Consider the following 22,187-nt stretch of genomic DNA (forward strand, 5'->3'; position numbering starts at 1 on the left):
ATATAGGTTTAATTCAGCAATTTCTCAAAAAAATCCTGTCATCACTGGCACTCAATGAATCACCTTGCCTATCCCAGAATTCATTGCGTGCCAATGATGACAGGTCCATCTGTTGTATCCTTTTTTTCACAGAAAACAAATGAGGAATTTGGAGCCGCATTTGAAGGAGCTCTGGAATTGGGACAGCCTTCATCACGCCGTGGTCATAATATTGGCCTTCGAATGCACCCTTTGAAGGATTCAGCCTCTGAATTGGGATGCAGCAATATACTTGCAATTATGAAAAAAAGTTCACAATTCTGACATTATAACTAATCATTCTGAGAAAATAAGAATAAAAAAAGAATAAAAATGTGTTTATTCTTATGGAAACAAGCTTTCATAATTCAGTGATCTGCCGCCTGATTGAATTAAATATGGAGTTGATTAAGAAAACAACTTTAAATTAATACATTTTAAAATAAGATGAAGGAAGATAGCTGGTTCAATACAAGTTAAGCTCAATCAACAACTTCGGTGGCATGTTATCAAAAAAAAGAAAAAAAGAAAAGACAAAATATTTAGGTTATGGTAGGGGCATACAGGGTACGTTGAAGTCCTCCATTTAGATTAGGGAAGCTGCAATTACAGCGTTAGGAGCGTTCAAATCACAATTGACAGAGAAAGATGATAATGCACATTTTCTACAACAAAAAATTAGCAAGATTTTACAATTCTACTTCTACAAAATATTGAATAAATAAATAGCATTGTGTTTTTTTGCTTGTTTATGCTTTTATTCAAATTAATTTAGGAAAGTGCAGTAAATCATAATTGTACAATACTATATATTTTGTACACACAACTTGCATGCATCCAGAATCCCCTCTCTTTGTAGTGACGTTCAGATGCGTTCAACACGTAAATATAATTGTTCCTACATAACTTGAGTGTACCATTACAACAGAAGTACATGGGGCCAGTTTTAGAGGATTTAAAGCTTCTAATATCATAAAAGCACATTTGCTTGTCACCAAATGATCCTTAAAAAGTTAATGTTAATAACAATCTTTTACGCAGTCAAATCATGTTAACATGCATTTTGTTTACATCATGTGACTATTGGAAGTAACATTTTAACATCTATTAATGTTAAATTAGCATAATTCACTCACATTTCCTCCTTATAACTCAGAATTTAGCTTTTTTTGAAAAAGCAAAAGACAAGTCAAAATTGTTTTGTGTGTTAATCACAATGTCGATTCAGCTTAACTTGTAATGAACACAGAATATTCCTTTAAACACTGTCAGTGTAAACGTCCCAAAAGGTTAGTCAGTCAAAACAATCTCTTTGTGTTGTACATGTATTTATGAAGTAGCCAGAAGAATGAGGTACTTCTGGTCTGTTCTTTGTTATCTGTTCAGCCTTGTTTCATTTACTTCTGCAAAACCTGTAACTCTTCCTGCTGTGGGTTTCTCCCAGCAACACAAGCGCTAGTTCTTCTTCCTCCTGTCCATCTAGCGAAGAAAGATCTGGAATTTTCCCCGACGAAGAAGAAAAGGATAGGGTCCAGACAACTGTTAGCTGTGCACAAACAATGCGATACAACGGCAGCCTTGCGGACTACCATAATAAAGTCACATGAGCCTTTGAAACCATTCAGCTTGACATGCTTTTCAGCGGATAAGAAGATTGTCCGCACTACATGATAAGGTAAAAAGCACACCAGAAAGATCCCAAGGCTGATGATCACCAGTGCGCACGCTTTCTTCCTACAAGGTCTGGTCCTACCTAGTGCAGGACTAGGCCTGAGAAGATTCTTGGCGACAAAGACGGAGCAGAAAATGATGACCACCAAGGGCACCACAAAGCCCACCGGAAACGTGACGTTGTTGATAAGGAGCAATCGGTCCACGCTGTCCACCGCCAACTCCAAGCATCGAGAACTGTCTTCATCTTGATGTCTTTTCTTAGAGAACAACAGCGGACTGCAGGCCAAACCCATCAAGACCCAAATGAGGCCACACACGATACCCGTGACGTAGTGGGTCTGTATGCGTACGTACAGGTATGGCCGTGCCAGTGCCAGGTAACGCAAGACGTTCAGGGCAACTAGAAAATACACAGAGCTGTACATGTTGAGATAAAACACGTATAAGATGAACTGACAGGCGATGTGACCAAACAGCCATTGGGAATTCAGCATGTAGTAAGTGATCCTCAGGGGCAAAGAGCACACCAGCATCAGGTCGGACACTAACAGGTTCACCATTAACAGGCTGACTGGACTGAAACCCTTCTGGGTCCTCCATTGGCTGAAGAAGACGCAGATAGATAAAGAGTGACCGGCGAGTCCCAGGACAAAAATCAGTATGTATGCTGCAGGGTACACTAGGCGTTTAAAGTTATCGGTGTTGCTGAAGCCTGAGCAGGAGACGTTTTCCCTGAGCTCTGGAAAAGACAGATTCATGTCCTTTCCTGGGGAAAGACGACAAGGATTGGTTGAAGATTTAGTGATAAAAAAAAAAAGTCAAGATATTTTGAAGAACATTTTGTCAAAAACAATATAGGACCTTATTGACTTTCACTGTATGGACGAAAGAAGAAATAATGACATTTTGACTAAACTATAACTTTGAGAATCTAAAAAGATTTTTTTTTTTAAATGTAATTAAAAAAAAGATAATTTCATTTAATTAAATAAACCCAGTGGTGGGTTTGTCCATATTTGCCTTTTTTTAGTTTGAGTATGCATTACCTTAGTATCATAACAAAAATTCTTAAAAATAAAAGTTGTGTATCGACATCGGTGGTTCCATGATATCCATGGAAACTTTCCATTGCATTTCATTCTTTATAGTGGAAAAAAGGTTCTTCAGATTACAATATTCTTCAAACAAAGGCAAAAGCATTTCTTTCAAGAAATGTTTACTGAACAAGTGATGATACTTTATTGCATAACTACAAAAAACCCTTTAGAACCCCCCCTTTTTAAAAAGTGCAAGTGCTTTACATTCTTACTGGAAGTTTTACTGTATTTAGCATTTGCCATTCCAATTTGCTTTTGGCAAAACAGGATTTTCAAGTCTAGTATGAACAATCTCCGTTACATACCCAGTAAGCAAAAAGCCTTTTGAAAATAAATAACTTCTCAAATGTTATATAGTTTTGAACAGTAACAACTGTGATTTAAAGGAAACTGAAGACTAATGAGACATGTAAACTTTAATAGCAATACTTTACCTTTTCTGCAGTGTGAACAGGTAAAATCAGGTCTTCCAAAAGCGCTCAGTTTTGTCACTAGTAGCTGACAACGCTGTGTTGGTTTGGCTAGAGGAGGTGAGGTACAAAACACAGTAGGAGGAGGATGTCCCAAGAACGACCTCCCCATCATCACTTTAATCAGTTCAAAAGGACTGATTCATTTCCTTCTCGAAGAACAACAGCCGTCCTATAACAGGACTTGTTACGTGCATAGTTCAGTATGGCAGCCCTTTCAATTGCTTTCGATTCAAAGTGTTTTGAATAATGTCCTGATATACAGCATATATGAAAGGTCCAAGTCCAAAGCTTATCCTTATTTGTGACCATTTAGATGCAAAGCACTAAAACACTGGTTATTCAGCATTGTGCATGTCACCTTTAAACCACAACAGCTTATGCAGATGTGCACTTTTCCCTCCCCCTTTATTCAGTTCCTCTGGTGATATGTAATTTAAGCCGCACAGCTGTGCTGCACTAAATTTTCTCTTTGATCACAAGCACCGCTTATGATGATGACCCGATAACCTTTTAAAAAGAAACTACTGCTGACAAAGCAGAGCCTTTGTGAGCGTCTTTGACAACCCATAAATGATGTGCTGGTGGAATTTAAATGAACTAACTTACATACAGACAAGTTCCAGTATGAGTCATGATCGTATTGAAATGATGCACCTATGAAATATTAATTATTGGGAAGCAGTGAGTACAAAACGTCTAAAAATCAGCTAAGGGATGGTTTCTCTGAACTTCAAAACACAACATTAGCAAAACAGTTCCTGACAAACAGCATTCCGGTAGGGAATAAATCTGCAGACACTTGCCTAAACAGAGTCGATTAAAAAACAAAACACAATGAGAAATGCAATTAATCATTTTAGCACCATGTGCTATAGCCAGTCTCAGCTTGTGGCAACAAGGTGCCACTGTTTCCCTTGAATTAAAAACAGGACACTTCATGTTTCTTAAAGAAGTCAGTTGTTAAACATAATTTTTCAAAAAGAACATTTGAGGTATAACATAATTCTCTGAATATTAGTAACAAAAGCTCAAAACGATCTTAAAATTCAATAGCAAAAACATCAATACGGCCCAAGAAGAACATAAAAAGGTAAGACCGCGCACATGCACATCCACAACAATTACATCCTAAAAGCCCAGTAATGCTTAAACCGCAACAAATTTATAATACAGTTTCAAAATTAACAATCCATTTACTTTTATCACGCAAAATAGGGAGTCCCTTAAAGATATGCTTTGAGAAAGGCCACAAGCGGGGTTCACAATTAACAAAAGACGTGACGTCTTCACCTAAAACATGATTAAAGCAAACGCTGGTGTACAATTTGATCTTAAACACTATGCAAGTCACAATTTCCTGTACAACGAGGAAAAGCAGGCAGCTCTAGAATTAGTGGAAAAAAACAAAACAAAAAACAATAAATTATCATCATGACACACTAAACCCGCTAGTTTTTATATGTTTGTAGATTAATTAAGTGGTATGCTTCATGTTATTTCCTCTACCACAACGTCAACTACAAAATAAAGAATAAAACTTCCTTCATGGATGCTTAAAAACAAACTAAAAAGAAATAACACTGGAAAAGAACCTGTGCCATTTCAGGAAATGCAGTGCACCTCTTAATTACTAAAAGAGGTCAAAGAGTCTAAAATGTAGTAACATAAAACACCTAGGGATGTCAGCCTTTCCTGTTGATGGCGGAGTGGTTTTTTTCTTCAAGCAGTGCAGAGAGGGTTTATCTAGGGTCCTGGATGTTCATTTATAGACTCCTCCTTCAGTTTCTGTTCCTGCATACGAGAACGTGTCGAGCCTGAAGATAAGAGAACAAACAGTTAGGCAAAAATAGCATTTCACGTGATGGTAGATTATACGCAAAAAAATGTTGGCTACAGTATTTTGCTAGGATTCTGAATCCAGATAGGCTGAATAGAATATGTTTTATTCATTAAATGTTCAGCTAGAAAATATGCTATGTAATAGTATGGCTAGTAATTCTTAATTATTATTAAGAGGAACACTATCATTTAAAAGGTTTGGGGTTGGTAAGAGTTTATTTTCACAAAGGCAGAATTCATTTGAACAAAAATAAAGTAAAATACTGTGAAATATTACAATTTGAAAAAAATGTTTTCTATTAGTCTTTATTTTAAAATGCGATTCCTGTCAAAGCAAAGCTGAACGATCAGAAACAATATTTCAGAAATCATTCTAATATGCTGATTTGCTGCTTATTGAATACTTCTTATTATCAATGTTGAAAATAATTGTGCTTTTTGGAATTTATTTTGGAAACAGTGTTTTTGTGTCATTATGTTGTAAAGCTTTTATTGTGCTGATGTTAGAATTATAATTTATTTATGAACAAATGTTTCTTTTGGTTTGCATCCATCAAGTTAGAAATAAGCTTTTATTTATTTCTGAAGGATTTAATTAATTTGATTACTCAAAACTAATTTAAAGCACAGTACCATTCAAAATTTCAGTACGATTTTTTTTTAAAAGAAATTTATATTTTTATGAGGGCAAATTGATCAAAACAGTAAAAACTTTATCAAAAGATTTTGAATGCGGTTCTTTTGAACTTTCTATTCATTAAAGAAACTTGAATCAAAATATATCTCAGCTTCTCCCAAAAAAATTAAGCTGCATAAAGAAATGTTTCTTGAAGGATCATGTGACATTGAAGACTGGAGTAATGGCTGCTAATAATTCAGCTTTGCCATCACAGGAATAAATTACATTTTAAAATTAAAAACATTGTGTTCCAACAATGAATTAAAATAATATTTCAAAAGTATCACTGTTTGGAGTCCATTTTTGATCAATTAAAATTAAAATTCTTACTGACCCCAAACGTTTGAATGTTAGCATATAACCCATTTATTCATTGATTTTCCTATTGTGTGATCCTTTTGTTAACTCAGAATTGTCATACCGCCTACACTGATTTGAAGTATATAGTAAACACCACCATTTGACATTTTGCCAAAAATCTGTCATGCCTAGACAGGAAGAAGTGTGACAGCAAAGTTTCTAAGTGGTTCTGGGAAATCCAGCTTACAATTCAGACATGTACAATGGTTGTACTTACTCATCTCAGCCAGCTTCTGGATCAGCGTTGACTCGCCACTTGATTTGCTAAAAATGAAACAAATTTCAATGATTCACTGGATTCAGACTTGGATAGATAACTGAAAAACAACAGAACATGAATCCCACCTTCCATCAGCTTCATCTTGTCCATCCATGTCAAAGCGCAATCTTTTCAGGGGTTTGAGGGCGGAGCCTCCATCCAGACGCCTCTTGAGGGACCAATCAGTGCTGCTCACCATCTGATTGATCTTCTGAAATTTGTCTGCAGACTGTTGAGATGGAGAGATTTTTCTTTTTAAATCGAGTCTAACACATTTAAAATAGTTTGAAAGTTTAATAAGTGCTTTCTATCACTAACCCCAAAGGATTCGCCAATAGATATAAGAATTCTGTCCAGGAAACCACAAAGAAAAGATACAATTAGTACAAATCAACACATAAATCCAAGTAATTTGAAGTTAAAGCTTTTCTGCAAAATATAAAAAAATGGATAACTAGTCAACCTCACTAATCATACCGCCTCACAGCAAAAGATAAAGTTATCTAGTCTACACACAATTCAAGGTTTAAAATGTAAAGTTGGATGCCAAAAATTAGTAGACAATCATCCGAATGTAATGACAGAAGTGAACACTGACCTGCTCCGTGGTGTCATGAGGCTGCTTTTCAAGGGGGAGACGTAGACGTTATTGCTGCCTGGCACACGCAGAGGAGAGTTCTTATAGGGGCTGCAGGGGATGTGAGGAATGGGGGACAGAGGTGGTGGCTGGGAGACAAACAGAAACACACTCAAGTCAACCACAAGTTGTTATAGGAGCCCTTTTGTTCAGTTGAATGATTTCAGGCCACTAGGGGGCAGTAGAACACAAGAAAGTATTCAACAAAAGTGTAAAAGGTACCAAGTCTTACCCGAGGAGAGGAATACTGAAGAATGTTAGTCTTGAGCTTCTGCATAAAGACCAGATTGTAGAAGACAATGATGGAGTCGTACTGACCCTCTCTGATCAGCACACGCTTGAATGTCTGACAGATCCGGACAAATTAAAGAGAGATATGGGTTGTTTTGTGTTTGTTAATGTCACTTTCAATTCAATTAATTCTTAATATACTTGATCTTCTGAAACAAATAATTGGAAAGCGAACAAGACAGATTGACTCTCACCTCCTGATTAGTATTGGGCAGCTCTTTATAAGCGGTCACAATAGTTTTGAAGCGCAAGTCCACGTTCTTCACCTTGCATATGGCATACATAGCAGACATAATCAACTGCAATGAACAGAGGAAGGAGCAGGTCAAGTTTATAAAACATACACAAAGCAAAAAAAACAAATGCAAACTGGATGCCAGCCGAACTTAGCCCCGCCCACAAAAGTTTTAGGTCGAGCAGTTCGGTCTGGCCTCGATCCATAGAGGAGTAATTATCCGCGAACAGAAACTGTTCGGACCAATGAAATCATCAGGGCGGGCTTTAGACGATGACGGACAGATGATCAACAGTAACGTAATCATGCACGTCATCAAAGGGGCTTGGATTATATTGATCGAATCCTAAACGGAGAGCTTGTTTGTATCTGCATTCACCGTGACAACTTCTCTCAGAAATGATGATCATGTTGGGTAAGTACTCTGTGTATCATTAAATTCTTTAATTTTTTTTACAACACCAGCAAAGATTGTTTATTCCAGCGCGTGCAGACAGGGTTGCCAAAAATGGTGTTTGGGGGCTAAAATGTGTAATTTTGGCAAGGTTGCCTGCTAAAATTTGCACTCATGGGTCTATACATCACATCATAGTCGCTTAAACCCACGGAAAAAAACGCGGACATGGCAACACAGTGCAGTTGAGCTCTGTTGACATTTGACAATGCGCCGCTTCGTTGCTTTGATTTGTTGAAGGCCTATCCTATTGAGGTCTTTCCTGGTTCGGTTGAAACATGCCCCATAATCACATCCCAATGGAGCAGTTTCAGACTCATATTCTGACTAGAATTGAGTATGACCACGTCAGGCTAGCATATTATAATGTTTAGGATAAAAATAACTGGTAGTACCTGGTCTAAGTGTCTGTCTCGCATTAATTCGTACTCGTTCTGGAGGGTGTGCTGAAGAAGGGTCCATATTATAGGCTCCAGCTCTGAGTGTGAGGTCAGCAGGTGCGAGAATAGCTTTTCCAGTCGCAGGTAGGCCATCCTGTACACTGCAGAAACCATTGCAGGATGAAAAACAACAATTTAGAAAAGTGGTATTATGATGTAATTAATGACACTCAACGAATGTATATAATGATTTAAGGATGATTTAAGCAAATGCAACATATTTGATTGTCTTATGGGACTCACTCAACCTTCAAATCAATGTTTCCTCTAAGCTGCGTGCAAGCACACCCGTGCACTTTTGATGCCACGGCTGAGCAGAAAGAATAAAATGCTGCGCAGTTGCAAAATGAGGGGAGAAATCCATTTGATTGTAGTTAAAATGAGATAGAACTGCAGTGCTCTGTTCAACCGCTATAAAGTTAGTTTCGCAATAGCGTTTAGAACTAGTGAATGCGGTTTACAGGTTTCACAGAGATGTCGCATGTGAGTCATGTTTGCAGTCCAAATAGCTTAATATGAGAGGCCTTGAAATAAAACCATGTTTAAAAAAAAATTGTGGCTTGATTATGCGTGACATTTACAGTTACACTCACCAAAAGTGTAGCGTGCAAACTCTAAACACCTTAGGCCCTGTCCACACGAACACGGGTATTTTCAAAACCGCAGCTTTTTCTACGCGGTTTGGCTGTTCGTCCACACGCAAACGCTGTATCCGGTTACTAAAACCGCACTTTTTTGAAAACTCCGGCCAGGGTGAAGATTTTTAGAAACTCCGGTTACAGCGTTGTCGTGTAGATGGTGAAACCGGAGATTTCGGTTTTTTAAACTGAAGTGCGCGCCGTTCTCTCCTTTGTTTGACGTCAGATTTTCCACATCTCCTTTTGATTTACATGAGTCGATTCTATGCGGTGGACTCCACTAACAGCGCTTATCACATGTATATCCTACAGATGTTCAGTTATTTCATTGTATTGCAGAACAAAGGCGCCAGAATGCAATAATACAAAATAGTAAAGCAAGTGTGTGAAGCTATACAGTCCACTTCGGCCCTGCACCTGTACAGTTACCTGTCACTGAGTCCAAAGTAAAGGAACTTGTAGAAGGGTTTCACTTGAGCCCATGGCATCCCTCAGTCAGTCCAATGTGCATCGGTGCAGTGAATGGGACCCATGTGGAAATCAGGCAGCCAATCATAGCGTAGTTTTGCGTTCTCATGTGGACAGATTTTATTTTAAAACCGTGCTTGTGTGGACGCGATTGTTTTTTAAAACGGAGGAGGAAAAACTCCGGTAATAAAAATACCCGTGTACGTGTGGACTAGGCCTTAGTAACACGTCAGTTTAAATAGATGTGTGGTTTGGGCGTCAGAGATAATTAGATAGCTATAAAAGAGTTCCCACGTTCCCATGATCACGTTCCTAGCTATTATACATATTCAATTACTTAAACAAATTCAAGCATTTAAACTGATATAATATATACTTCTATATAATTCTACATACTACTATACTTAATATAAGCTAACTATAAATTAGTTTTTATATTATATTATAGGCTGTTATAATTATATTATATTGTAAGCCTAATAAAGAATTGATGTCACAAGGGGATTGTTTATGGATCCTTGGTATTAAAAAGTAAAAACTAAAAAAACTAAAAACCCTGATACAGAAAATCTTGGAAATTCATAAGCAATAAACAAACATTTAAGTTTGATTGTTTAATGCTGCCTGTCGCCAATAAAAAAAATCTTAGTGTAACTGCATATTATATTATAATAAATAATTTAACTGTTTTGTGGGAGATTTTTAATTGTATTTATTGGTAAAAATGTTAACAGCATTGTAAAACAAATATAATTTAAAAAAGTATAAGTCAAATTAAAATGTGCTTAATTTAGTGACCGAATTAACTGCTTTAAACAAAAAAAACAAAAAAAAACGTATTTACTATATCACTAAGTTACATCCAGGGTTAAATAAAATAGAAATGGCACATTAAAGTTAAAAGTTGTAACTGCATGATAAAACCACCTTTTTTGTGTGTGTTTGCATAAAGAATGTTTTTGCTCAGGTGACCAAAATGTCCACCCAATAGAGAAAAGTTTTGCCCAGTGAGAAAAGAAATTAGAGGGAACATTGCTTTAAATGGCCACTAAAATTACACTTAAAATCTGAAGAACCGCATTTGTATATTAAGTAACAAAAAGGCTAAAGCACTTTTTTAGAACTCATGACATGTGAAAGTAAATTATGGGAATCCAAACACACCTAACAGCTTTTCAAAGTAGCCTGTCAAACACTACTAATGTAATGTGAAAGATTAGCAAAATAAATGTAATAAGATGTTTTGTGCAGGGAAAAACACCTGAACTGCAGGGCAGTAAAGAATTAAGTAATGTGGTCAGTGCTGCGCTAGTGAGATTACTTTGTGCCATGCTATCCAGTTGGTGGTGCTAGCAAACACTATGTCAAGTCCATTGAGCCACGCCAATGACGTCACCAAAGCTATGTCAACCCACTTTAGGTGTGTTTGGCTTCCCATAGTAAATTATGCTTTAACCTACACTTTTTGTAGAAAAGGCTCAAAGAGTTTGACCGGGGTGCTTTGGTGCCTGGTGTGAGGGGCTCAGCCTCTGTTGACGGGGGTTGACGGCTCGGCCGCACAGGAGAGAGATACCTGGGGAAGGTGAGAAGGTTAAACACATTATATATTTACAATTTACCAATGAAAAGACATTAAAAATGAGAGAGCTAATGGATGTCAGTGCTTACAGTAAGGTTTATGCTCACCAAGTTGGGGAAAATATATAATTGTGATTATTCTGGTTAAAATTGCGATTGCGGTTTGAAATGCCATTATTATTATTATTTAATTTTTTTACAAATGAAATGTGTGTGTATAAAACATGTGTTTGAAGAAAAACATGGATTGTCCTATAAATGTATTATTTCTTACGTTTTTTTTTAAATTTATTAAGTATTATTATTTTTCTTCTTATTTATTACCAAAAGTTGAATTCATACTGAAGGCCAGAGGGCGCCCTCGAGCAGAAAAGCCACATTTGCCTCTGAGAAGTAATGACGTTCATTTTCAGGAAATCCCTTATGTGTAACTAACGCTGTAGGATAAATAAACAGAATATAGAAACGCTTTGATTAAACATGACGACAATAAACAAAATATGGTGTATTTGAGTTCTTCAAGTCATATTTTCATAATAATAAAGTATATTATAATGCAGTGCTGAGCTGATTGACATATAATGTAATGCACTATAAAATAATGAATCGTCCACCTCATTTTGTGAAGAGAAGCCACATCAGCTCACACACACTCAACTGACGATATGAAGTGAGTTAAACATGTCATTAAACGTTGTCTTTTGTTGAACAGGTTTATGAACTCTTCACTACTTTGTGAAGATGTTTGACTCCTGCTTTTTCAAAGGCACGTTATAAGCGACTCATACTCGCAGTCTTGCAGATGGAGCAGCGTTTACTCCTGATAAAAAAATAAAAAATCTCCGCTCTTTGCTAACAAACTGGGCATTTATTTATTTCATTAATATCACAGCCTTTAAGCTTTCATAATCACACATTACTCAAATCGCGATTGCAGTTCGATTTCGATTAATCGTGCAGCCCTATCACCAAGGCTGCATTTATTTGATCAAATAAAAAAGTAACTATTGTGCAATATTATTACAAAAAATCAACTTTCCCTTAATCCTTTGATATATAAAAGTTTATTGTAATAAGAATATCCTGTAAGTTTCAGAGATGGCGCAGCAAACACTCAATCTTAGAATATGCCAACCCTTGACGATAACATTTCAACTAGTATAAAAAAGTAATTCAGCACAGAACTTAGAAAAAAAGAAGAAAAAACATTACACTGAGATCACTATTTTAAAGGCAAATGTGGTGAGTGTGTGAGTGTGTGTGAGAGAGAGAGAGAGAGAGAGAGAGAGAGAGAGAGAGAGAGAGAGAGAGAGAGAGAGGTCTGTGTCCACGAGCTATCACAAGCACTTATTTTAAACGGTAAGCAAGAGAAGACAAAGATTGCCTTTATGTAACCACAGCCAGTTAGCCAAGCAGCCTTTCGATCGAACCAACCTCAGAAAAATCTTCTCTTGTAGGTGTTCTCCTTTTCTCACGTCTATTCGCTTCAGGCTTGTCAGGTCCAAGTGATTTTACAAGGAGTTTTTCTGCTAATGTTCTAATTTCGTAGCTATTTAACTTAATTTCGGGCTAGTTCAACTCCCACAACTACATTAGTGCTACTAAACATTGCACGCGTTCGCACCTGCTTCAGCAAGTGCACTGCTCTCATCTTTAGAGCTACGGGCGATGTTTTATAAAATAAATAATAATAATAATAAAATAAAAACAGGCAGGCAGGCAGGTCGGCAGCCCAGCTCCCTCTATGGGTGAGCCGCTGCTGAATGCACGATTCACAGATATAGCCACTGATCGGGCGGGCCAGGTAATAAAAAAAATAGCATTCATATTAATTGCGGGTGGATGAGATATAAATCATTGTGTTTGTCTGATAAAGACATTTTGCGAGCCCTTTGGGCAAATCTTTCTGGTTGCCGTTTCTCTAAATTGTACGTTTTCAAAACAATTCCCACATGTACTGACGGGGGAGCCGAAACTAATTATTATGCAAAACTGTTATCCAATCATAGCCATGGCCGTTTACTTCCAAGTCTAAAGTGCGGCACATCCATAAGATCCGTGCGTTAAGAAGAGAGTCTCAAAACCAATGTAGAAAATATCCTATTACTCATTCATTATGATGTTTCTGAATGTAAAAACCACACAAATGTAACAAGTGGACCTGACCCCAGGGCTGGACTGGGGCTAAAATTCGGCCCTGGCAAACCCAGCCCAACCGGCCCATGAGTTCCCAGTGAATGTTTTTGCTAGGAGTTAGGGCCTTAAAGCAGCACTTGGTATCTTTTGGGAAAAAATAATGTCCTCAACTACTGTCGTAAGCTCTGTCATCCTACAACAGGGGATGCCATCGCGCGTGCATTTGTTGACATGACAACCCTGATAGCCCTGAACTAGTGATGCGCGGGTTGTCTCATAACCCGCGGACCCCCGTATGTCTATTTAATGGTCGGTAAATGGGGTTTAAAAAATATATACAGTGGTGCGGGGCGGGCCAAATAATATCATAAAAGCGCCCCCGCGGGTTGGTGCAGCATTAACAGTTACCCTGAACACTGCAGGAGGAGTTCACATGCAGGTGTTCTTCTGGCGTCGTGTGTGAAACGCCAAATAATCGCGATGCTCACGTTTACAAGCCAACGTCATTATAATCTATTGGTTACCGTTTTACAGAATCTATATGATACTTCAATTCAATGTTTGAATGGTAGGCAATCATCATAAGCATGACAGCGTCGGTCGGGCACGCCTCCTTCAGCTCACGCCAACGAGCAAACGCTGGTCCAATGTTGATCCTCGTCCTGCCTTTAATCCCATCACTTTTTCGTTTCCTCTTATTGCTTTCCTCCAACAAAACCTTTTCTTTCTTATTTGTCTGTGCTGCTTCGGACATGACAATATTATCCGATGAACAAAGTTGGGCTCGTACGTCCGAATTTAAGGAAGTGTGGGTGTTGGTGGAAGTGACGTATATGCCATAAAGCAGTCGAATTTTGTAGTTCTTTTTGTTCTCGGGTTACTACCCGAAACCCGAAGTTTAAAAGTACGATTAAAAACGATACAGACCCCATCAGGCTATGGCAGACGTGTCATTCAACCTATTGTAAGTCGATGTATCATCACAATAGTCTTGAAAATATATTATGAAGGTTGAAAAGCTACCTAGTGCTGCTTTAAACTGGAGTAAATAAATAAATCTAGGACAAGGAAAAATAATTATGGATATTATCGAATTTACTGCAAACGCAGATAAACTTAATATTGCTCTTTTGTATCACAGAAATGCACTTGACAGTAAAGCACTGATTTTGAGCTAGGATGCAGTAAATTTACTACTATTTACTGCTATTATTCTGTCATCATTTTACTCACCATCATGAATTCCAAACCTCTATGACTTTCTCTTGTCCATGAAACCCAAAAGAAGGTTTTTTGAAGAATGTTGGCAACCAGGCCATTTTGGTTAGGCTACCATTTGAATATTGTTTAAACAAAAAAATACTCAAATCATTTTCTTTTATATTACAAAGAAATACATTTATTTAGGTTTGGAAAGACATTAGGGTGAGTCAAAGATCACATTTTTGGGTCGAACAGCTACCCCTTTTAAAACAATCATATTTTTCAAGCGTTAACATTACCATTAGTAAATGGTTTGTAAAATAGTATATAAACCATAAAAAACTATTGATTTTATAATAAAAAATATTTTAAACACACATGTAGAAAATACAAAAACAGCCTCTATAAAAGTGATTTATATTCCGCAATATATAGGCTAATAATAGCAACATTTTTAATAAATAAGTTTTCCAAAACACCTTATTTCTTCACTGTTAGTAGCTGCAAGATACATTGTAGTTGTGTTAAAGAGACAAGTTTGTAGTTGTTTGCATTGCCGTTTTCCACTTCACCTCGTCATGCATTTAGACGCTTGCGGCAGTTTTCAGCTAGTTTCACCACAAAACCTGTAATGTTCCCATTTCACACAATTGTATAAAACAAAACTCGGAGAATACTTGATAGAGCAGCAAAAACCTAGCGCAGGTTCGTCAGCGGCAGCGCACGTATATTCACCTTTTGCAGTTTCATGCGCCATGCACTCAAATAAAAATAAATAAATAGATTTTAATAAATGCCTAATATGGAGGAGATGTCTCTCTTGCTTTGGCCTGTCAATTCAGTAGACAATCTAATGGGCCGCTGTCGCTGCATGATGGGCAAGTCTGTGCTAAAAAAAAAAAAAAAAAAAACCTTGTAAAAAAGGTTGCGGCGGTGCGGCGGCCCACCGGGAAAATGCCCAGTATGCCAGATTACCAGTCCAGCCCTGTCTGACCCCTTTATAACATGACTCCTCTAAAGATTCTTGTATTAATGGGATTAAAAAGGTCAAAAGAACAGCATTTATCTGAAATAGAACTTTTAACATCTTCAGTATAAATGTCTTTGCTGTCAATTTTGATCAATTGAATGCATCCTCGCTGAAGTCTATTTCTTTCTTTCTACAAAAAAAAATAAAAAAATCTTACTGACCCCAAACTTTTTAACAGAATTGTTAATCTGTAATGTCAAGAACTTTTATGCCACTTTTAATTCAAGAATCACCATGACCAGATCACTGAATCAGTCAGATGAGTTTAATCAGTGATTAAGGTGGACAAATCATTTAGCTTTAGAATCAGAGCAACGTATGCACTGAAAAGTATTGGCTCAAAAGAAAGTTTTATTCACAAACCACACTAACTGATTCAATGATCCAAATCACAGTGGCTTTTGAGAGTTAACTCCGTGAGGGAGAAAGCTAACAGTGATTATTTAAATATTGGTCCGCTAATTTGTTTGAAACTACTGATTTCAAAGGGGATGATTACTTTTATAAAAAAAAACGGTGTACATGTATGTGTACTACATGTTTATGTATATGTATTTTTTAATCAATGCATGTAAATAAATGCATCATGAATTAACATGAAATATCAACTGTTTCCACCATCACATGCAAAACTAGCGCATATGGCTTTGTAAGTGGGTGACCTTGTATTTCAGTCTAGACTAACAGACTAATCACAGACCATAGGCCCCTGGCTTAATAACCTATATGCTTGTGTTATCAACCTCAAAAGTCCCCAGGAGTTTTTGGTTCCCTGTTCTGCTTGTTCATCAAAAGGAAGCACGCCACTCCGTTCTCATGAAAAGTTCCCTGAAACTATTATTAATCTCATGGTGCTGCAGTACACTGAACTATGACTAATCAGATTTTATACAAAGGCTATTTTAACAACTATCTCTGCTGGTTGCACGCCCTGAAGTGCTTTCTCCTGACTAGTCAACTTGAGAAAAACTTTGATTGTGTCTTATCATAATTCAATGTCTGATGTCAGATGAGAGATATCAGGCTATACGTCAGTGCCTTCTAACATTATTTTCGTAACAAAAAAGTCTCTCCCCTCCGAAAAACAAACTTTATGTGCACGAGGCGCATACTTTCAAATTGTGCATGAAAATGTGGAGGCAGGCACTTTATTTCACTATATATAAAGAAGTGTCTATGAGCAAGACACCTAACCCCAGCTGCTCCCGACGAGCTGATGGCGCCTTACATGGCTGACATCGCCGTCGGTGTATGAATAGGTGAATGTGAGGCAAAAATGTAAAGCGCTTTGGATAAAAGCGCTATATAAATGCAGTCCATTCCAAGATGACCGAAAAGTACAAATAAAGGAATTAACTGGTACATAATTAATTAGCTGGGAAGGATTTGCATGCAGGTATAATGTTCATTCTATTCATCAGGATCAGTGTCCATATATTTTATTAACCGTTCATGTTAGTATTGTGTATTATCATGATGTCTGTGGTTTCCAATATACCTTTTTATTTTCACTTATTTTTGATGACGGTAGTGGCTTATACTAACTATTGTATTAACAAATATTAGTTTGGGACTGCTATCTAGCCTTACCTTATGCTGTTATTCATTCATTTTGGCGTTCAAGTGTTCAAATGTGGGTCCCATGGCCAAACCAGTTGAGAACCACTGAACTAAATTATAGGCCCATGAATCAAAATTTAGAAATATATTATCAGAATAAATCAATATTTAGTAGTTCATGGATTCCCTGAATCAGACCATAATCTTGATGTTAAATGTTCATGCACACAATTTTTTAGCTACAGGTAGACCAATTAAAATGAATCCTTTCAAAATGCCCCGATAAAAGTCAGTGAAATCACACACAAATTATTTAGTAATTCAATCAAGGAATTCAAGGAATTTCAATCCTCTCTGGTAGTGAAGATTTTAGCTAAACAATTTTCTAATTAGTGCAGAGGTATTTTGTGTATCAAAGGTTGATAAGATCCTAATGTTTGATCCTGACAAAAAAAAAAATCTGCTAAAGATGTTGATTCAGATGAGGTTTCACAGTGACCGAAAAATCTGATTCTGTCTGCTCTCTCATCATTGCTTGAGCAATAACTTCCTATGTTAGGAAGGGTCACATTTCCTCTTTAATGAGAATGAATTTCAGACGTTGCAGCTGCACATGTAGAATCCTTTGAGTAGTGGTGGAGTGACTCCAAAAGATTTGATTCCTAAATTTAAACTAGGCCTATTAACTAGCCCTTTTTTAAACTTATGACTATATTTTTTAAAAAGGATGTTATGACTGGCTCAGGTCATAGTACTAGTTTTAAGAAATGACTCACAGGTCAGCAGCGGTGTGGTTGTGATAGAGGGGTTGGTTCAATGTTGCGGGGGGCTCTGCTTGTTCACCAGGTCCTTCCTCACGAGACTGTTTGAGGAGGTCAAATAGAGGAGAGTCCTGCAAAGACCAAGACATTGCGTTACATCACTGATCTAATACCGAGAGTAAGGGATAGTGAACTGATTAGAAGATAAAATGTGTGAATGGGTTATAATAGTTTGTCATTTCAGTTGACCTATTTGATTAATAAATCAATTAATTTAATTCGTCTGAAGTACTTAATTTACACCCCCAACCTTGTTGTGTGTGTATGTATATCAAGACCAATGAACAGGCAGGTAGTCATGTAACTAAAAATATAGTAAAAAAAAAAAAAAAAACCAATTGAATAAAGGTAAATAAATGTTGACTCTCCGAAAACACCTGGAAATGTATATATATTTGCTAGCTTCCTAATTAAATAATTTCATTCAAATAGCTTCCAGGTTCAGCAAACAGTAAATTAAATCTCAAAGTAAATCAAGAGTTGTAAACTTGATTTACAAGCTCGGAGTTCGCATATTGTGTTGTACAGTATGTGTGATGTCACGTTGAGTTAAATATTCAAACTTTGGACTGACAATCCCTCTTTGTATGTACCTAGGAATCAATGAGCAATGTGCTATTATATAACATACACACGCACACACAGTCAGTACAAAACCACAAGGGAGAAAGAAAAAAAACACTTCACAAACTGACAAACTACTTTTTAGCAGAGCTCTGAAAGTTCAAATCAATACCCCCTCCCCTCCCTCATACATTTGTATAGACATGAGATAATACACGTAACGTGCATTTCAGGGTATATTAATTTGAAAAACTTTTCACTATTACGTTTTTTTTTATTATTCATCCAGTATAGAAAACAAGCTAAGACAAGTTATGAGTTTGTAATGGTGAACAAATATGATTTAACGAAGGGAATAATTGAGATTTTATCTTTAATATTACAGAAATGTTGCAAGACTGCAATATGTGTAAACATAATTCTTACAGTGGGTGTTCAAACCAATAACGTGTAAACTGTATAGGAAACTCATTCTGAAAGTGTGCTACGTGCATGAGGGAGGAACAAAGGAGTCATAAATTTACATTTACAGAGAGGAGGTGCTTTAACTCCAGCCCCAACCTTTCATTTGCTCTCCAGTCCTCCACACGGATGCACATCTTATTGTGCAAACTAGAGACTGAACAGTAGGTTGGGAACTCAATACCTCAACATGACCACAACAAAGTGACAAACTATGACTAAGATCTCGAAGAGGCAAAGAAGATCATCACGCCATAAGTAACAGTAAAGGGAAGCCAAGAAAAGGGAACAAGACACTGAAATGATCTGGCTGATTTATGGAAATATCTTGTCACGTTTCTTTGTGAAGAAAAACAACATGGTATGGATCCACTATACATCAAAGGGTAAAGATTGAAGTCTTATTAGTGTCACAAATCTTACGAGCACTTCGGAACTGTGGATATGAAGAGTAAACAACTAGATAACTTCCTGTGACTGCAACAAGGCAATTATTCATTTAAGAACATACACAGAGCATTCACCATACCTTGTTGAGAAGAGAAAGAAGGTAAACGAATGTGACTCAAGCAAATGCTTACTCGTGAACTTTCTTTGCACATTGACAGTCGGATTACACAACACCTGAACGGTAAGCAGTTTCTTATGGAAGCCCTGTGAAATGTATACACACTGGATTTGTATTCCTTTTACATGGATCTCCATGGAATTTCATGTTGTGGTTCTCTGACTTTTGAAAGCAACACAGGACACTGACTCCTTTTAAGCCAAACTCTAAACGTTAATGATGACCATGAACAAGAGTTGTGACATCAAAGATGGTTTTAAATATGTGTTATACAGCTCGGTTTTCAGTATCGTCTTTATTCTCGGTCTCCTCTTCAACATGATGGCCATGTACATTTTTCTATGCAGACTGAAAATGCGCAACGAGACCACAACGTACATGATGAATCTTGTGGCCTCAGACATCCTCTTTGTATTCAGCTTGCCTTTCAGGACGTTCTACTTCATTAACCGTGAGTGGCCTTTCGGTAAAGCTCTCTGCCAGATCTCAGTGGCCTTGTTCTACACCAATATGTACGGCAGCATCCTCTTCCTCACGTGCATCAGCGTGGATCGCTTCCTGGCAATCGTTTATCCCTTCGCATCTAGAACATTGAGGACCAAGCGCAATGCTCGAATAGCCTGCTGTGCGATCTGGGTGGTTCTGCTGTCGGGAGGCCTAACCGCAGGGTTTGTGATGGACACCACATCAATTACGAACAACAAAACGTACTGTTTTGAAAACTATTCAAATTCGCAGTGGAAGTCCAAAGTATCAAAAGTTGTGGTGTTTATGGAGACAGTGGGCTTCTTGATTCCACTGATGATCAACTTTATCTGCTCGGTGAGGGTCCTGCAGACCTTGCGAAACCCAGAGAGCATCAACCGTGGAGGGCAGCTGAACAAGGCCAAGATCTTGCGTATGATTATAGTGCACTTATTCATTTTCTGTTTTTGCTTCATCCCGTACAATGTCAATCTTGTCTTTTACACCTTAGTCCGAAGTGAGGTTATTACGAACTGCACTGTAGAGTCAGTGGTCCGGAAGATTTATCCAGTCGCATTCTGCATCGCTGTGACCAACTGTTGTTTTGACCCGGTGATCTATTACTTCACCTCAGAGACGATTCAGAACTCTATAAAACGAAAGTCTTATGTTGTTTCCAAAAACACAAACAATACAATTAACAATGGTGATAACAGAAGCAATTCAGTGAATAAAATCCTATCTCTGAAAGCTAAATTCATCATTGAAGAGTCTACAATTTGACCTAAAGTCAGGCAGACAATATGATTTTTTATACCATTTTTATACCAAATACTCAACATATTCAGCCAATGTTAGCAATTGGTTGGCACAGGATATATTTTACTGATGACTGACTGAAGACTACTGACAAAAACAAAGTCTGAGTATATTTTTGGTGCTACAACAAACAATTATTGATCTAAAAACTGTAAAAGAAGTGTATTTGACTGTGACCTGAAAGTTCAAGACAGACAATAGATTAAATAAACCTCAAATTGTCTTGATAAGAGTCTAAATAGGAGGACTTTATACCGAAACCCATTGAACATTAGTTAATGGATTAGGTATTTTTTAACAACATTTAATGATCCAGGTTAATGTTACTTTATGAAGACAAATACTATTTTTCATTATTAATTCATGTTTGTTCAAAATACATTGTGAATACAAAATGAACATATAAAAATGAACATTAACCTAGATTACAAAATGCTGTAAAACTGTATTTAAGGCTGCTGTATTGTTCATTGTCATTTCATGTTAGCTAATTGAACCTTGTAAAGTGTTACAATCTAAGCAATCTTCATCTGTTTTGTTTTACATTTAAATATATGAATGACTATTAAATGGTTCATTAAACCTCTTGTTTTTTGTTTAGTAATTTTCACCAAAACTTCCAGCCTCTTAGAACAAATGACACTGGGGATAAAAAAACAAACAAACAAATAAATAAAAGATACCATACAATTTAAGGTAATGTTTTCTGACCAAAGTCACTATTATGATGTACAAATTCCATTACATCTGCTCAGTCTGAGAAAAAAACAGCAAGAGGAAAAGGGAGTGACCCACAGAGCATGACGGCAATTATATCAGGGTTTGTCATTGTGAGAAATTAAGCTGATGAGAAACAGGTCTGCAGGGTGTGCCACCTTTTTTGCATTTAGGGATTTACCCAGCAGTAGCTCAAGTATTTCTTTTAAATGACGATTTCTGATTTTTATACTCTCATTTATTTTTTTAAATATCCTTTTTTTTTTTAAATATACCATGTAGAAAATGAATAACTCAAATCGAAAAAGAAAACTATATTTCTGGAGTGTCGAACAGGACTGAACAAGCCGATGCAGAATTTCACTCATACACATGCCTAGGGGCCACACTCTCAAATCGTAGCTGTGAAGGGCATTTTAAACAGTATGTGATAGGTCACAGGCTTTGCATGTGATCTTGGTGCCTCTTGTGTGCAAACGTTGTTTTCTACTAGGGATGACACAATACTCAATATAATATGGAACCGTTCGGTACGGCATTCATGGTTCAATACGCGCTTGTGAATTGCGTTTTTTCCGGTCTTGCATTTAAATAAAAATAATTCTACAAATTCTATAATTTGCCTCAATCCCAATATACTGAACAACGCAACATACATTCACATCTCACGTTAGTGCTAGAGTTATACTCACGGAACACTAT

General features: G+C 37.0%; 3 protein-coding genes across 3 annotated transcripts in view; 1 reads left to right on the forward strand and 2 right to left on the reverse strand.

Moving 5' to 3' along the window:
* Nucleotides 1-768: 768 nt before the first annotated feature.
* cysltr2a (cysteinyl leukotriene receptor 2a) lies at nt 769-3,693 on the reverse strand. Its single transcript, XM_067424526.1, has 2 exons — nt 3,224-3,693; nt 769-2,458 (listed from the first exon to the last, which is right to left on the reverse strand). The coding sequence occupies exons 1-2, from the start codon at nt 3,372-3,374 to the stop codon at nt 1,416-1,418; spliced, it is 1,194 nt and encodes a 397-aa protein (XP_067280627.1). The 5' UTR covers nt 3,375-3,693; the 3' UTR covers nt 769-1,415.
* Nucleotides 3,694-3,758: 65 nt separating this feature from the next.
* The window catches only part of rb1 (retinoblastoma 1), a 36,934-nt gene continuing 18,505 nt past the window's right edge, over nt 3,759-22,187 (reverse strand). Inside the window, exons 18-27 of the mRNA XM_067424524.1 lie at nt 17,846-17,961; nt 11,023-11,135; nt 8,412-8,557; nt 7,522-7,626; nt 7,269-7,382; nt 6,998-7,125; nt 6,718-6,748; nt 6,486-6,628; nt 6,358-6,404; nt 3,759-5,076 (exon numbers count right to left, since the gene is read on the reverse strand). Coding sequence (XP_067280625.1) covers nt 5,006-5,076; nt 6,358-6,404; nt 6,486-6,628; nt 6,718-6,748; nt 6,998-7,125; nt 7,269-7,382; nt 7,522-7,626; nt 8,412-8,557; nt 11,023-11,135; nt 17,846-17,961 — 1,014 coding nt within the window. The 3' untranslated portion in view covers nt 3,759-5,005. The remainder of the gene's footprint in view (nt 5,077-6,357; nt 6,405-6,485; nt 6,629-6,717; nt 6,749-6,997; nt 7,126-7,268; nt 7,383-7,521; nt 7,627-8,411; nt 8,558-11,022; nt 11,136-17,845; nt 17,962-22,187) is intronic.
* lpar6b (lysophosphatidic acid receptor 6b) lies at nt 19,045-21,320 on the forward strand. The gene has a single exon (XM_067424527.1). The coding sequence runs from the start codon at nt 19,701-19,703 to the stop codon at nt 20,730-20,732; it is 1,032 nt and encodes a 343-aa protein (XP_067280628.1). The 5' UTR covers nt 19,045-19,700; the 3' UTR covers nt 20,733-21,320.

Source organism: Pseudorasbora parva, chromosome 18 (assembly GCF_024679245.1).
Source record: "Pseudorasbora parva isolate DD20220531a chromosome 18, ASM2467924v1, whole genome shotgun sequence".
Lineage (NCBI taxonomy): Eukaryota > Metazoa > Chordata > Actinopteri > Cypriniformes > Gobionidae > Pseudorasbora > Pseudorasbora parva.

What these genes read in the sequence shown, in the direction of transcription:
- cysltr2a (XM_067424526.1), bottom strand. Translation starts at nt 3,374, where the DNA reads ATGATGGGGAGGTCGTTCTTGGGACATCCTCCTCCTACTGTGTTTTGT. An exon ending in CTGTTCACACTGCAGAAAAG is followed by an intron (nt 2,459 to 3,223) that starts GTAAAGTATTGC and finishes GTCTTTCCCCAG; the next exon opens with GAAAGGACATGAATCTGTCT.
- lpar6b (XM_067424527.1), top strand. Translation starts at nt 19,701, where the DNA reads ATGATGACCATGAACAAGAGTTGTGACATCAAAGATGGTTTTAAATAT.